The 14,496-nt window shown below is 44.6% G+C and overlaps 1 protein-coding gene across 2 annotated transcripts in view; it reads left to right on the top strand.

Moving 5' to 3' along the window:
- Window positions 1-6,311: 6,311 nt before the first annotated feature.
- CNNM1 (cyclin and CBS domain divalent metal cation transport mediator 1) overlaps window positions 6,312-14,496 on the top strand; it is a 68,618-nt gene continuing 60,433 nt past the window's right edge. For both annotated transcript variants that reach the window (XM_033186307.1, XM_033186296.1), the window contains exon 1: window positions 6,312-8,657. In XM_033186307.1, the coding sequence (XP_033042198.1) occupies window positions 7,085-8,657 (1,573 nt within the window). In that variant the 5' untranslated portion in view covers window positions 6,312-7,084. The remainder of the gene's footprint in view (window positions 8,658-14,496) is intronic.

The following is a 14,496-nucleotide window of genomic DNA, read 5'->3' as shown; positions in this document are numbered from 1 at the left end:
GAATGAATGTTTAACTGCACTAAAGACTATCTCAATCAGACTTTTTCCCCTACCCATTTAAGAGCCCGATTATCCTGACAAACAACACTCAAAGCCAGTTACATATATACAACTTTCCATTCTTTCATCTCCTCTCAGTAAAGAAAGCATCTTCAGTCTTTTTTCTGTTTGGCTAGAGTTTATCACCTCTGCTTCTGGCTCTCTGTTGACCTAGTCTGATAGGTCACCTGATCCGGGTGTTGAATAAACTGGTAGCCAAAGTGGGATTGACCTTCTGACTGCCCAGATGCTGGGGATTACTCATTCCCTCCAGAAAAACTTCTTAACCTTTTTGGTAAAACAAAAAACCTCCCTAGCCTAGGCAGCTTCTCTTACTAACTGATAGAAACAGCATATCTCAGAAATGCTGTACACAAAATTAATCATTTATTGTGGGCATTAACAAGTCTAGATTGTCTTGTACCTGCTCTACTGGCAGGTGTAGAAGCAGCCGGCTCTGTGCTGTGGAATGGAAGCTGCATCTCTCAGCTTCTGCCTGAGTTGGGTCCAGAGATTTAAGCACAGTAAAGCCTAGGTTCATGTTTCCATGTGTGAAGCTCTGTTGAATGTGGAATGTCTTATAAAAGAGAACAGATGTACTTTAAATGCCAATTCAAAACTTTAGCTCCCAATTTCACACCTGAAAGTCTAACAAATATATGAAGAGAGGCACAAGGTTGCTAGGAATCAGGGACATTTAAATTGAAAGAATGAGGTAACACTTCATGCCCATCAGCTTAGCCAAATTGGAAAGTGAGCAAAACCAAATGCAGGCTATGATGTAGGAAAACAGAAAACCTTAGGCGCTACTGGTGGAGAGGCAATTCTGAGTGAATGCATACACTGTGGCCCCACAGTCCCATGGCAGCTACATCCTAAAGGAATTGCCTCACAGATCCAGTAGGACCATGGTCAAGGATTTCCCTGTGGCTCTATTTGTAGTAGTGGGAAGTAACCTAAGTGTCCATCTCCAAAGGAATGGATAAAAATAACGTTCTGGCTATACACTATGGAACACCATGCAGCATTTAGAACACCAAACCAGGTGTATGTTCAGCAACATGAACAGATTTTACACAAAGAGTGTTGTGTGAAAATGTAATAAGCAGCACAAGTTCTATAATAATTTTATGAAAATTTAAAACACATTTATAGGCAGAAAGTAGATTAGTGGTTGCTGGAGGCTTGGGGCAGGGATTGGAGAGAAACTGTGAACGGGTACAGGATTTATTTTAGGTGTGATGAAAATGTTCTGGAATTAGATCATGGTGATTGTTGAACAAGTTTGTAAATATTCTTAAAAAATTAAATCACTGAATTTTACACTTTAAAGGGTCAATTTGGCTGAGTGCAGTGGTGCAGACCTGTAATCCCAGAATTTTGGAAGGCCAAGGTGGAAGAATCACTTGAGCCCAGGGGTTTGAGACCAGCCTAGGCAACATGAAGAGACTCCATCTCTACAAAAGTTTTTTTGATTTTTAACAGAATTAGCTGGACATCGTGGTGTGCACCTGTAGTCCCAGCTACCGGAGAGGATCACTTGAGGCCAGGAGGTCAAGAGGGCAGTGAACTATGATCATGCCACTGCACTACAGGCAAGGTGACAGAACAAGACAGAACATAAAATAAAAGGGTGAATTTTATGGTATGTAATTTGTATCTCAATAAAGGAAAAACACAAACCAATACTAAGTATTCTACAAGGATACATACATTCTTAAGGATATATCAATCAATATTGGAGTGGCTATCTGAAAGGGGAAGGGATGAGATTGGGGATTAGAATGGGGTAAGAGAGGCTTTTTATAGCTGATGATGCTAGTGTACCATCAATTATCAACTGAGGAAGATGATTAACTCAATTATCTGTGCCTGTGATAAAACTAACAAACACACACCACCACCAACAACAACTGAGGGTGGGAGGAGGGAAGGAAAAAGGAAAAGCAAGTTTATAGTTTTAGTGAGGGAAAATGTGCTATAATGAGGAATTTTAAAAAAGTTTAGAGTCTACAGTGGTAAGAACATTGTAAGTGCAACTGGCCAGGTGCAGTGGCTCACACCTGTAATCCCAGCACTTTGGGAGGCTGAGGCAGGCGGATCACTTGAGGACAGAAGTTCGAGACCAGCCTGACCAACATGGTGGAAGCCCATCTCTACTAAAAATACAAAAAAAAAAATTTAGCCAGGCAAGGTGGTGCATGCCTATAATCCCAGCTACTCAGGAGGCTGAGGTACAAGAATCACTGGAACCTGGGAGGCAGAGGTTGCAGTGAGCCAAGATTGCCCCACCATACTCCAGCCTGGGCAACAGGGCAAGACTCTCTCAAAAAAAAAAAAAAAGTAAGTGCAACTATGTGAAACGATGTATGTAAACAAACAAAAGTACAACAGATTGCTATAATGTAGTGTTGTGTAAAATAGTGTGGTGTATTGGCAGTGCCTTGGCCATCCATTGTATAATCTTGGACACCAGTGTACTTAATTTCTCTGTAGCTCAGCCTCCTCATGTAAAATGGAAATTATAATAATAATACCTACTTCCAAAGGTTCTTACGAGAATTAAAAGAGTTAATTTATGCATGATACATAGTTAGCCTTCTGTAAAGGTTACCTGGTATTACTATTTTCCTAACTTTTGGAACTGTAGACCTTGGACTCAAACTATGTGTCTCATTGAGCTCCATTAGCCATTAATCATGTGACTTTCACAAAATCACCCAATCCGAACCTCAATTTTCTCATCTATTGTGAGAATTAAAAGGGATAATGTACTTGGCACATGGCAAACACTCAATAAATGCTAACAGGCCGGGCATGGTGGCTCATGCCTATAACCTAGCACTTTGGGAGGCCAAGGTGGGCAGATAATATGAGGTCAGGAGTTCAAGACCAGTGTGGCCAACATGGCAAAACCTCGTCTCTCTCTACTAAAAATACAAAAATTAGCCAGGAGTGGTGGCGTGCTTCTGTAATCCCAGCTACTCAGGAAGCTGAGGCACAAAAATCGCTTGAACCCAGAGGCGAAGGTTGCAGTGAGCAGAGATCACGCCACTGCACTCCAGCTTGGGCAACAGAGCGAGACCCTGCCTCGAAAAAAAAAAAAAAGAGCTAACAGATTATATTATTGGGAATATTACTAATACACTGTCATGGTTTTAAAGTACAAAAAAGGAATAGAAGATATAAAATTTAATAATTTTATGTTCTTCCTATGTATAAATTCTTCCATTTTTATAACATCTAATTTTTGTGGATAGAGTTCCCAGACCCTCTTCTCTAGATGATGAGTCCTATACACCCTCAGGGCACTTTGAACAGCTCCTTCATGGGAGTAATTAATTAATTAGGCAGGTAGGCAATTTCTGGTTTATGTCTGTCTTCCTCAGGAGAATCTAAGCTCCAAGATGACAAAGATGGTGTCGGCTATGCCCAATATCTAGCACAAGGCCTGGCACTTCGTTGATTAACAAATATTTATAGAATGGATGAACAAGAAATGAAATAAACAAAAGCATTTTAGCATGTACATTCTGAAATAACATAGTCATGATATTAAAGGTGAGTATTATTTCCTCCGTCTCTCCAAGAAGAGAGGAAGTGCCCATCTTGTAAGCTAAGAAGACAGTAAACATTCAGATTCTGGGGAGCTATTTTTGGCAGCTCTTCCTTAGGAGAATCACACTGCCTGAACCTGTCCCCAGGAATCCCTTCAGTTACAGCAGAGCTCTGGAAACGCAGTACTTTTCCAGAACCTCCTGTTCAGTAAAAGGAAAAGTACTCAGTCTCTCTAGATTATCTTCACACAGTGTACATTAGCCCTTACTCACTGACTCATGAAAGGGTAGGGAGCTTAAAACTGTCTTTCACTTCGCAAATGAGGAAATGAGCCCAGAAAAGTGGATTGATTTTCCAAGCCTAACCCTTGTTAATAATAGAGCTGGTGCAATTGGGAATAGGCTCATTCTTACAGTTCTCTCTCTTTCTCAATACATCTGTAATACATATATATTTGATTTATTTAAATTACATTTACGGAAGATTTTTTATTGCATTGGGGAAAAAGCCCTTGATGTGTTAAGTAACAGGAGCTGACTAGATTATATATATGATACATATTCAATTATAAAATATATAATTATATGGAGAGCACATATGTGTATGTGTGTATGTATTTCTCAATTACTTATCTATGTAGAAAATGTAAAAAGGAGTACAAAAAATGTTAACAGTGTTTACCTCTGGTTGGTGGGTCATAGTGTATTTTTATTTATGTTTTTCTGCATTAAAAGTTTTGTTAATAAGCATGTAATACTTTATAACCAGAAATTTCAGTTTTTTAATTCCTGTTCTAATAGTTTTTAAATATTTTATTTCAGTCAGCTCTACCAGGTAGAGGGAGCATCAACCTAGGGTCCAAACAAGTTCTACCAGTCATTCTGTCTCTTAAGTAGCCCATGCAAGAAGCAGCTTATAGTGGACAGGATCTAGTGTATTTTGAGACAATGGCATGTCACAAATGCCATGGAAAATGAGATTTCACACATAGGGATGATTTTTTACACTAAACAGAGGTGCCAAGGGTCGTATGTAAAATAACTCTTCCTTTTTAATTTATTAATTATTTTTAGAGACAAGGTTTCATGCTGTTGTCCAGGCTGGAGTGCAGTGATACGATCATAGATCACTGCAGCTTCGAATTCCTGGGCTCAAGTGATCCTCTTGCTGCAGCCTCCCAAGTAGATGAAACTACAAGCATGTGTCACCATGCCTGGCTAATTTTTTAATTTTTAATTTTTTAGAGACAGGGTCTCCCTTCGTTGCTCCGGCTGGTCTCTAACTCCTGGCCTCAAGAGATCCTCCCACTTCCGCCTACCAAGTAGCTGGGATTACTATATTTTAAAATGTAATACAGACTTATAAATTTACCCAAGAGAAATAAAAATTTATGTTCTCACAAAAACCATCACACAAATGATTATAGCCACTTTATTAATAATTGCTAAAAACTGGAAATAACTCAAATATTCTTTATTGAATGGATAAACAAACTGTGACATGTCCATATAATGGAATGCTACTCAGCCATACAAAAGGATGAACTACTGAAAATCACAACAACATAGATGAATCGTAAATGCATTATGCTAACTTAGTAAAGGAAGGGAGACCCAAAAAGGCTACAGACCATATTCTCCATTTATATGATATTCCAGAAAAGAAAACTATAGGGGAGAACAGATCAGCAGTTCCCAGAGGATAAGACGGAGGGAGGGGTTGACTACAATAGGACAGTAAGAGAATTGGCGGGGGGGTGGTGGTGATGGAATTACTTTTTATTGTGATGGTTACATGTATATGCATTTGTCAAAATTCATAGAACAGTACACCAAAAAGTGAATTTTACTATATAAAGTTTAAAAATAAATGTATAAAAATAATATAGTCCCAGGGTAAATTCAAACAATACAAGGAATTTAATAAGAAAGTCTCCCTCCTAGGTCTTTGTGATAATAGATCTGTATTTTGGTTGCAGCGATGGTCACATATATCCATACACGTGATAAAATGATAGAGAACTATACACACACACATTACACCAATATCAACTTCCTGATTTTGATATTGTACTATCATTAAGATGTAACCGGTCAGGCGCAGTGGCTTACGCCTGTCATTCCAGCACTTTGGGAGGCCAAGGCAGGCAGATCACCTTAGGTCAGGAGTTCGAGACCAGCCTGGTCAATGTGGTGAAACCCCGTCTCTACTTAAAAAAAAAAAAAAAAAAAAAAACCACAAAAATTAGCCGGGCGCGGTGGCGAGCGCCTGTAATCCCAGCTATGGAGGTTGAGGTAGGAGAATCGCTTGAACCTGGAAGGCGGAGGTTGCAGTGAGCCGAGATCCCGCCACTGCACTTCAGCCTAGGCAACAAGAGCGAAACTCCATCTCAAAATTAATTAATTAATTAAAAAATAAATAAAAGATGTAACCAGTGGGTCGCGGTGGCTCATGCCTGTAATCCCAGCACTCTGGGAAGCCAAGGCAGATGGATCACTTGAAGTCTGGGGTTCGAGACCAGCTTGGCCAACAGGGTAAGACCCTGTCTCTACTAAAAATACAAAAATTAGCTGGGCATGGTGGCGCACGCCTATAATTCCAGCTACTTAGGAGGCTGAGGTAGGAGAATCGCTTGAACCCGGGAGGTGAAGGTTGCAGTGAGCCAAGATTGTGCCACTGCACTCCACCCTGGGTGACAGAGCAAGACTCCATCTCAAAATAAATAAATAAATAAATCTCATATAAATGTATGTGTACAAATGTATGCATAAATACTTTTAACACAAATGGTAGCATATTATACTTGCTGTTCTGCACCTCACATTGTTTCCCCAATTACTTCGGAGATTTTTTTCCATATCACATATACAATGGATCCACCTCATTATTTTTTCTTGCCACATAGTATTCCATTGCACAGTGGTTTCATTTATTTCAACAGTTTCTTATTGATGGAAATTTTGATCTTAAGAATTGAACTTAAATAATTCAGAAATTTTTACAATAATGAAAGTAGGCTGGAGTTGAGGGTAAAAGTTTTCACATATTCAAGACTTGACTCCAGAGTATTCTTTTGGCCAGAAGGGGGAATGCAAGTGGCAGGAGACGCGAAAAGCTGGGAAATTTCCCGGGCCAATAGGGAAGCAGTGCAGCCGGCAGGGAATTACTGCCGGGTAGGAGTTCGCAGAGGGGCACCTTACTTTTGGAGTAGGAGGCCGTGTTGCAAGCCCAGCCTTTTCAGGCTGTAGCTCAGATATATCGAAGTGTGTACCGGCTACGCACAGTGTGGTGATGCCTGGCCACCTCCAGCCTCCCGCGGGGACCCCCTGCCCAGGCGGAGTCTGAATGCCCACCGCCACCAGCCCACGCGCGCAGTGGGCGTACACGTGGTGACCTGCCTGCGGCTGGGTTCCCGGCTCCGGCTCCTCCTCCCGCCAGCTCTCGCTCGGCTTTCTGCAGTATCACGTGCAGCAGCGCTGGTTGCAGGATGGCGGCGGCCGCGGCGGCGGCAGCAGCGGTGGGTGTCAGGCTCCGGGACTGCTGCAGCCGAGGCGCTGTGCTTCTGCTCTTCTTTTCCCTGTCTCCTCGGCCCCCGGCCGCCGCCGCCTGGCTGCTGGGCCTGCGGCCAGAGGACACTGCTGGAGGCCGCGTGTCCCTGGAAGGGGGCACCCTGCGCGCCGCCGAAGGCACCAGCTTCCTCCTGCGTGTCTATTTCCAGCCAGGACCGCCGGCGACCGCCGCACCGGTGCCCTCACCGACCTTCTCCTCGGGGGACAATGGCACCGGCGACTGGGCTCCGCGGCTCGTGTTCATCGAGGAGCCCCCGGGCGGTAGCAGCGTGGCCCCTAGCGCGGTCCCCACGCGCCCCCCGGGACCGCAGCGCTGCCGGGAGCAGAGCGACTGGGCATCGGACGTAGAAGTCCTGGGGCCCTTGCGTCCCGGGGGCGTGGCAGGCTCGGCCCTGGTCCAGGTGCGAGTGCGGGAGCTGCGCAAGGGCGAGGCGGAGCGGGGCGGTGCGGGCGGTGGCGGGAAGCTCTTTTCGCTCTGCGCCTGGGATGGGCGCGCGTGGCACCACCACGGCGCCGCCGGCGGCTTCCTGCTGCGCGTCCGCCCGCGGTTGTACGGCCCAGGCGGGGACCTGCTGCCCCCTGCGTGGCTGCGGGCGCTCGGGGCGCTCCTGCTGCTAGCCTTGTCGGCCCTGTTCAGCGGCCTGCGCCTGAGCCTGCTGTCGCTGGACCCGGTGGAGTTACGGGTGCTGCGGAACAGCGGCTCGGCCGCCGAGCAGGAGCAGGCGCGCCGAGTGCAGGCCGTTCGCGGCAGGGGGACCCATCTGCTCTGCACCCTGCTCCTGGGCCAAGCCGGAGCCAACGCGGCCCTGGCTGGCTGGCTGTACGCCTCGCTGCCGCCGGGCGTCGGGGGCACCGGGGAAGACTACAGCGAAGAGGGGATCCACTTCCCTTGGCTGCCGGCGCTCGTGTGCACCGGCGCGGTATTCCTGGGCGCCGAAATCTGCCCCTACTCAGTGTGTTCCCGGCACGGGCTGGCCATCGCCTCGCACAGCGTGTGCCTGACCCGGCTTCTGATGGCAGCCGCCTTCCCCGTGTGCTACCCGCTGGGCCGCCTGCTGGACTGGGCGCTGCGCCAGGAGATAAGCACCTTCTACACGCGGGAAAAGCTGCTGGAGACGTTGCGGGCCGCAGACCCCTACAGCGACCTGGTGAAGGAGGAGCTCAACATCATACAGGGTGCCCTGGAGCTGCGCACCAAAGTGGTGGAGGAGGTGCTAACCCCCCTGGGAGACTGCTTCATGCTGCGCTCAGACGCGGTACTCGACTTCGCCACTGTCTCCGAGATCCTGCGCAGCGGCTACACTCGCATCCCAGTGTATGAGGGCGACCAGCGGCACAACATTGTGGACATTTTATTTGTCAAGGACTTGGCCTTCGTAGACCCCGACGACTGCACCCCGCTCCTCACTGTCACCCGCTTCTACAACCGGCCCCTGCATTGTGTTTTCAATGACACCCGACTGGACACGGTACTGGAGGAGTTTAAGAAGGGTGAGCAGGAGTCTATCTTCTCCCCCAACTCCTATCCCCTTCAAAGGTTTTATCCTTTCCTAACCACGTGAGGCTCTAGGTACCCAAAGCAATTTCTCTCCTATGGTACCGAAAACCCAAGGAAGACTCTACCTCTTGGCTCCCTGGCTATTTTCATCTCACTTCTACCTCACTTCTTGCTCCTGATTGAGCCCCAGGCCTCTTCCCCTCTACTTGACTCACAAGATGCAACATATTCCTTATTTGTTCCATTCCACTAGTGTTTTTCCAAAGCCTACCAAGTGTCAGATACTGTGTAGGTCGGAGATAGCCGTTGAAGGTCATTGCATAGCTCCCCACCTATTACAGGAGGCACCTCTACAGGTTCCCATACAAGCAGCCTTTGCTTTAAACTCCCAGGGCTGAAAGCTCACTATTTACAGAGCAAACTAGTCCCATTGCTGGACAGCTCCAGTGGCTGACAATGTCTTCCCCATATAGAGCAGAAATTTGTGTCTCCAAATCCTAACTCTTCTGCCTTTTGAATCATGTAGACTAAACCCAAACACCTTAGACATTCTTCCCCATATTTAACTTCCCATCAGGTATTGGCTGCACACATATCAAGTACTCAGGTTCAGGGCCTGGCGCGGTGGCTCATGCTTGTAATCCCATCACTTTGGGAAGCTCAGGCGGGAGGATTACTTGAGCCCAAGAGTTTAAAGCTGCAGTGAGCTGTAATCCCACCACTATACAAAAGAACAAGACGCTGTCTTTGAGCGGGGAGGGAAGTACTCAGGTTGGGGGTTAAAAGTTGACTAAGGCAGTAGGATCCTTGTAATTCTAAGAACTGTGGTCCTGTGAAATAGGATAGATCTGGACCTGAAGAAATATTCTGGGTAGAGGAGATCCTAGAAAACTTGCATACCCAGGCCGGGCGCGGTGGCTCAAGCCTATAATCCCAGCACTTTGGGAGGCCGAGACGGGCGGATCACGAGGTCAGGAGATCGAAACCATCCTGGCTAACATGGTGAAACCCCGTCTCTACTAAAAAAAATATGAATAACTAGCCGGGCGAGGTGGCGGGCGCCTGTAGTCCCAGCTACTCGGGAGGCTGAGGCAGGAGAATGGCGTGAACCCGGGAGGCGGAGCTTGCAGTGAGCTGAGATCCGGCCACTGCACTCCAGCCTGGGCGACAGAGAGAGACTCCGTCTCAAAAAAAAAAAAAAAGAAAAAGAAAAAGAAAATTTGCATACCCAAATGAGTGGGGTTTCTTTCAGCGCAGTCACCATCCTCCAACCCTCCTCCCCAAACTCAAGCTTGATGTCATGCTTATAACATGTTTACTTAATGTCTGAGTTTGTCTTCAGAAAGTGCCTTCTGGTGACTATAAATTCACTCAAGAAAAATCAGCCTGGATACATTAGAGTCACTCTTCTTGGCATTACACAGTTTGACTGCCCCCCTAGTTCACCAGATTTGGCCCAGAACCCTTGATTGTTTTTTAAAATCAAATCTACTTTCAAGAGTCAACATTGAGAGCATTCAAAAGACTATCTCATAAACCCTGAAAGCAACTCCAGACATCATAATTTGAAAACAGGGACATAATTAGAATAAGTGTAGAACTTTCCAGAATGACTCCTTTGAAGGAGGCACTCATCTGATATGAGTTGGAATGTTATTAAAAACAAAAACCAAAAAATCAATCCCTTGACTTCAGATTCAGGCTTCAGATCTAGCTTCCTTGTGGCTAGCAGTACTCTCATTTGACTGCATTTTGTATAAATTTTTTTGTCAAAAATGTAATCCATGATAATTTGAGCCCAAGGCTGCAGTGAGCTATGATTGTGCCACTGAACTGTAGCCTGGGTTACAGAGCAAGACCCTGTCTCAAAAAAGAAAGAAAGAAAGTGAGAAAGAGAGAGAAGATGGAAGGAAGGAAGGGAGGAAGGGAGGGAGGGAGGGAGGAAGGAAGGAAGGAAGGAAGGAAAGGAAAGGAAAGGAAAGGAAAAATTCAATCTCACTACTTTAACGTCATAAATAATCTTTAGAACTTTGAATACAAACAAATCTGGGGTCTTGTTCCTGACACAATATTTTGAAATCATATTAAATATTAAAATGTAGCCTGGGAGGGGGGAAAAGGTCTAAAAGCTACTTTCAGTCTCAGATTTGAGAGAACAGCCCTAGACTTTGTGTTGGTATGATGAAAAGGGAGAGAAATGTATATATGGCAGCTATTTTAGTCCATTTTCGGCTGCTGTCTCACCCTGTTCAGTCCATCTCACCTTAATCCTTGCATTCATAGTTCCCACTGCAACTTGAGGTTCATCTATCCACTCTTAGAATCGTGCTGATATTTTGTGTATCTTACAGAAGTAGGGTCTTAGATCTGGGCATTGGGGGCCATAAACCACAGAAATTTCTTTTGTCAAAGTTCTGGAGGCTAGCAGTCTGAGATCAAGGTGTCTGGGCAGGTTTGGTTTCTTCTGAGGCATCTCTCCTTGGCTTGCAGTCACCACTTTCTGTGTCCTGACATGGTATTTCCTCTGTATGCATGCATCCCTGGTGTCTCCTTGTGTGACCAAATTTTCTCTTCTAGCAGGGACACCAGTCAGATTAGATTAGGCCCACTCTACTGGCCTCATTTTAACTCAGTCACCTCTTAAAAGTGATGGTTAAGATACGGAGCAGTGTGTCATTGTCATATGCTGGCAGAAGATCTTTTAAATGAAACTCCTATGAACTCATTCATTCACTTGTTTAGGTTTTTTTGTTTGTTTGTTTTTTTGTTCGTTTGTTTGAGACAGAGTTTCACTCTGTCGCCCAGGCTGGAATGCAGTGGCACCATCTCGACTCACCGCAACCTGTGTCTCCTGGGTTCAAGCAATTCTTCTGCCTCAGCCTCCCAAGTAGCTGTGAGTACAGGAGTACACCACCAGGCCTGGCTAATTTTTGTATTTTTAGTAGAGAGCCACTGCACCCAGCCTCATTTAGTATTTTTTAAACATCTGTATAGTTTTAGGCAACCGGGGAGACAAGAAGACTGTCCTCAGGAGGTTAGCAATATACAGGGCATAATGGGCAATGTTTTGAAGCAGGAATTGTCATATCAACTCTTATATCCCCAGCACCTTACACAGTGCCTTGTACATAGTAAGCTGTTCCAAAAAGTTGATATTGATCTGAAATGAATCCCTGTTCAGAGTTTCTAAACCTGGTCTGAAAAAAGTTCCTTTAGTGTTCTATTAATAGCTACTTTGTTTTTAGGTAGATCACTAAAGAGAAGCAAGCCATTACAGAGAATACTATGCCAAGGAAGATATTTCCACTTCCTTTCATAGCCTTGCTGCTTCCTCAAAGTAAGGTCCATGAAAGAGCAGCATGAGTCTCACCTGGGAACATATTAGAAATGCAGAATTTTATGCCTTACCCTAAATCCACTGAATGAAAATCTGCATTCTAGCAAGCCTCCAGGTGGCTCCTACGTGACATTAAAGTTTGAGAAGCATTGCCTTCAGAGACTCCTTATTAACAGTGTTTGGTAGATCTGCTTAGGATAGAATATGAGACAGTGAAGAAGGTGGATGTCCTCAGGCTGCAAGCCATATAACATAGTGGTCATTTTCTTTAGGAGTTATACATTTGCACCGTAGGTTAGGAGATGAAAGCTGGATTGAACTGCTTTTCTTTGCCTTTAAAAATAACTTTTTTGGCTGGGTGCGGTGGCTCACGCCTGTAATCCCAGCACTTTGGGAGGCCGAGGTGGGTGGATCACCTGAGGTCAGGAGTTGGTGACCAGCCTGGCCAACATGGTGAAACCTCATCTCTACTAAAAATACAAAAATTAGCCAGGTGTGGTGGGACACACCTGTAATCCCAGTTAATTGGGAGGCTGAGACAGGAGAATTGCTGAGATAGGAGGCAGAGGTTGCAGTGAGCCGAGATCGCACCACTGTACTCCAGCCTGGGTGATAGAACAAGACTCTCTCTCAAAATAAATAAATAATTAATTAAAAAATAATTTTTAAAGCAGGTCTTTAATAGCTCTTCCATTTTTCTTACTTCCTTGCATCTCAAGTAACTTAACCACCAACAAATCCCTTAGAAGGTAGAAGAGGAAAATGATGATATTAATAGAAGCCACAGTTACCATTAATTGAGCATCATCAGTTCTTCTAGGCACCATGCCAGGCCCTTTACATACTCAGAACAACCCTCCTGGGTAGATGTGATTAACCCCATTTTACAGATGAAGAAACTAAAGCTCGGATCAATAACATGACTTGTACAACTTTCCATAACTAATAACTGACTGAATTGTGATGTGAACTACATCTGTAGGACCCCAAAGCCTTTTCTTTCCGTGCTTCACCCATCTTATTCCTTCCTCCATCCTGGAATGCCTGCCACCCACAGGGTTCAAAGGTAGCTTTTTCACCTATGATTGCTGCCATGGCTGATTCACCTCCAGTTCTGGAGGTCAGTAATGTAGCTTTATAATTACAGTAATTGCTAACATGCATATTGCACTTGACAGAACGTTTCTATATACCTTCTCTTGTCCAATCTTAAACAACTCTGCAGTTACAGGTGATGATATGGGATCTTATCTTTTTACTTCTTACGAGTTGCAAGTCTTTAGAAGTGGGGAAAAGGAAAATGGTTTTTCACACTAGAGTGCTAGGTTTACAAAAGGGAACAGTATTTCTCCCCACTAGACTATAAGTTCATTGAGGGCAGAAAATGAATCTTATTTACTTTGTATTATCAGGACAAGTACAGTGACCACCATGGCTAGGGAATGTATAAACATTTATTGAATAAATGGTTTTTAATACCTAACTTCTTTATTTCTATGTTTGAGTGAGGTGACCTCTAAGTACAGAATAGTTAATGTTGTTCCTTAATCCCAGCAAATCTCTCCTCTTCCTCTTCATGGGCCTCTATCCCCAATAAGTGGCACCACTTGTGCCTTTAGTCACCCAGGCTAGAACGCTCTCCTTTGCATTCACCTCATCCTATTAATCATTGTCTTAGTCTGCATAGGCTGTCATTACAAAATAGCATAGACTGGTGACTTAAACAACACAAATTTGTTTTCTCACATTTCGAGGCTTCAAAGCCAAGACCAAGGTTCTGGCCAACTCAGTTTCTGGTAAGGACGCTCTTCCTGGCTTGCAGATGGGTACCTTCTCTCCGTGGCCTTTCCTTAGTGCATGCCCACAGAGAGCAAGAGGTTCTGGTCCTCCCTTCTTAGAAAGACACCAATCCTGTTGGATTAGGGCCCACCCTTATGCCCTCATTTAATCTTAACCACTGTACTTCCTTAGAGGCCTCTCTGGGGGTTGTTAGGGCTTCAACATATGAATTTTGTGGGAAGACAAGCATTCAGTCCATAACAATCACCAAAGCTGGTCAAATAATTGGATGCCAATATTGCATCCAACTGCAGTCATATGTCATTTTGGTCAATGATGGGCTGCATGTACAATGGTGGTCCCATAAGATTACACTGGAGCTGAAAATTTCCTATCACCTAGTGATATCCTAGCAGTCATAACACCTAACATTGTCGTAAAGCAACACATTACCTTTACTGTGTTTAGATACGTAAATACTTACCATTGTGTTACAGTTACCTACAGTATTCAGTACAGTAACATGCTCTACAGGTTTGTAGCCTAGGAGCAATAGGTTATAACAGATAGCCTATATGTGTAGTGCACTATATCCTCTAGGTTCTGTGTGAGTACATTTTATGATATTCACACAATCATGAAATTGCCTAGCAATGAATTTCTCAGAAAGTGTCTCCATAGTTAAGCAGTACATGATGATTTCTTAAATCTGTACA

This window comes from Trachypithecus francoisi, unplaced genomic scaffold, assembly GCF_009764315.1.
Source record: "Trachypithecus francoisi isolate TF-2019V2 unplaced genomic scaffold, Tfra_2.0 Contig01579, whole genome shotgun sequence".
Taxonomy (NCBI): domain Eukaryota; kingdom Metazoa; phylum Chordata; class Mammalia; order Primates; family Cercopithecidae; genus Trachypithecus; species Trachypithecus francoisi.
Note: the sequence above shows the minus strand (reverse complement) of the source record. Positions and strands in the feature narration are given on the sequence as shown.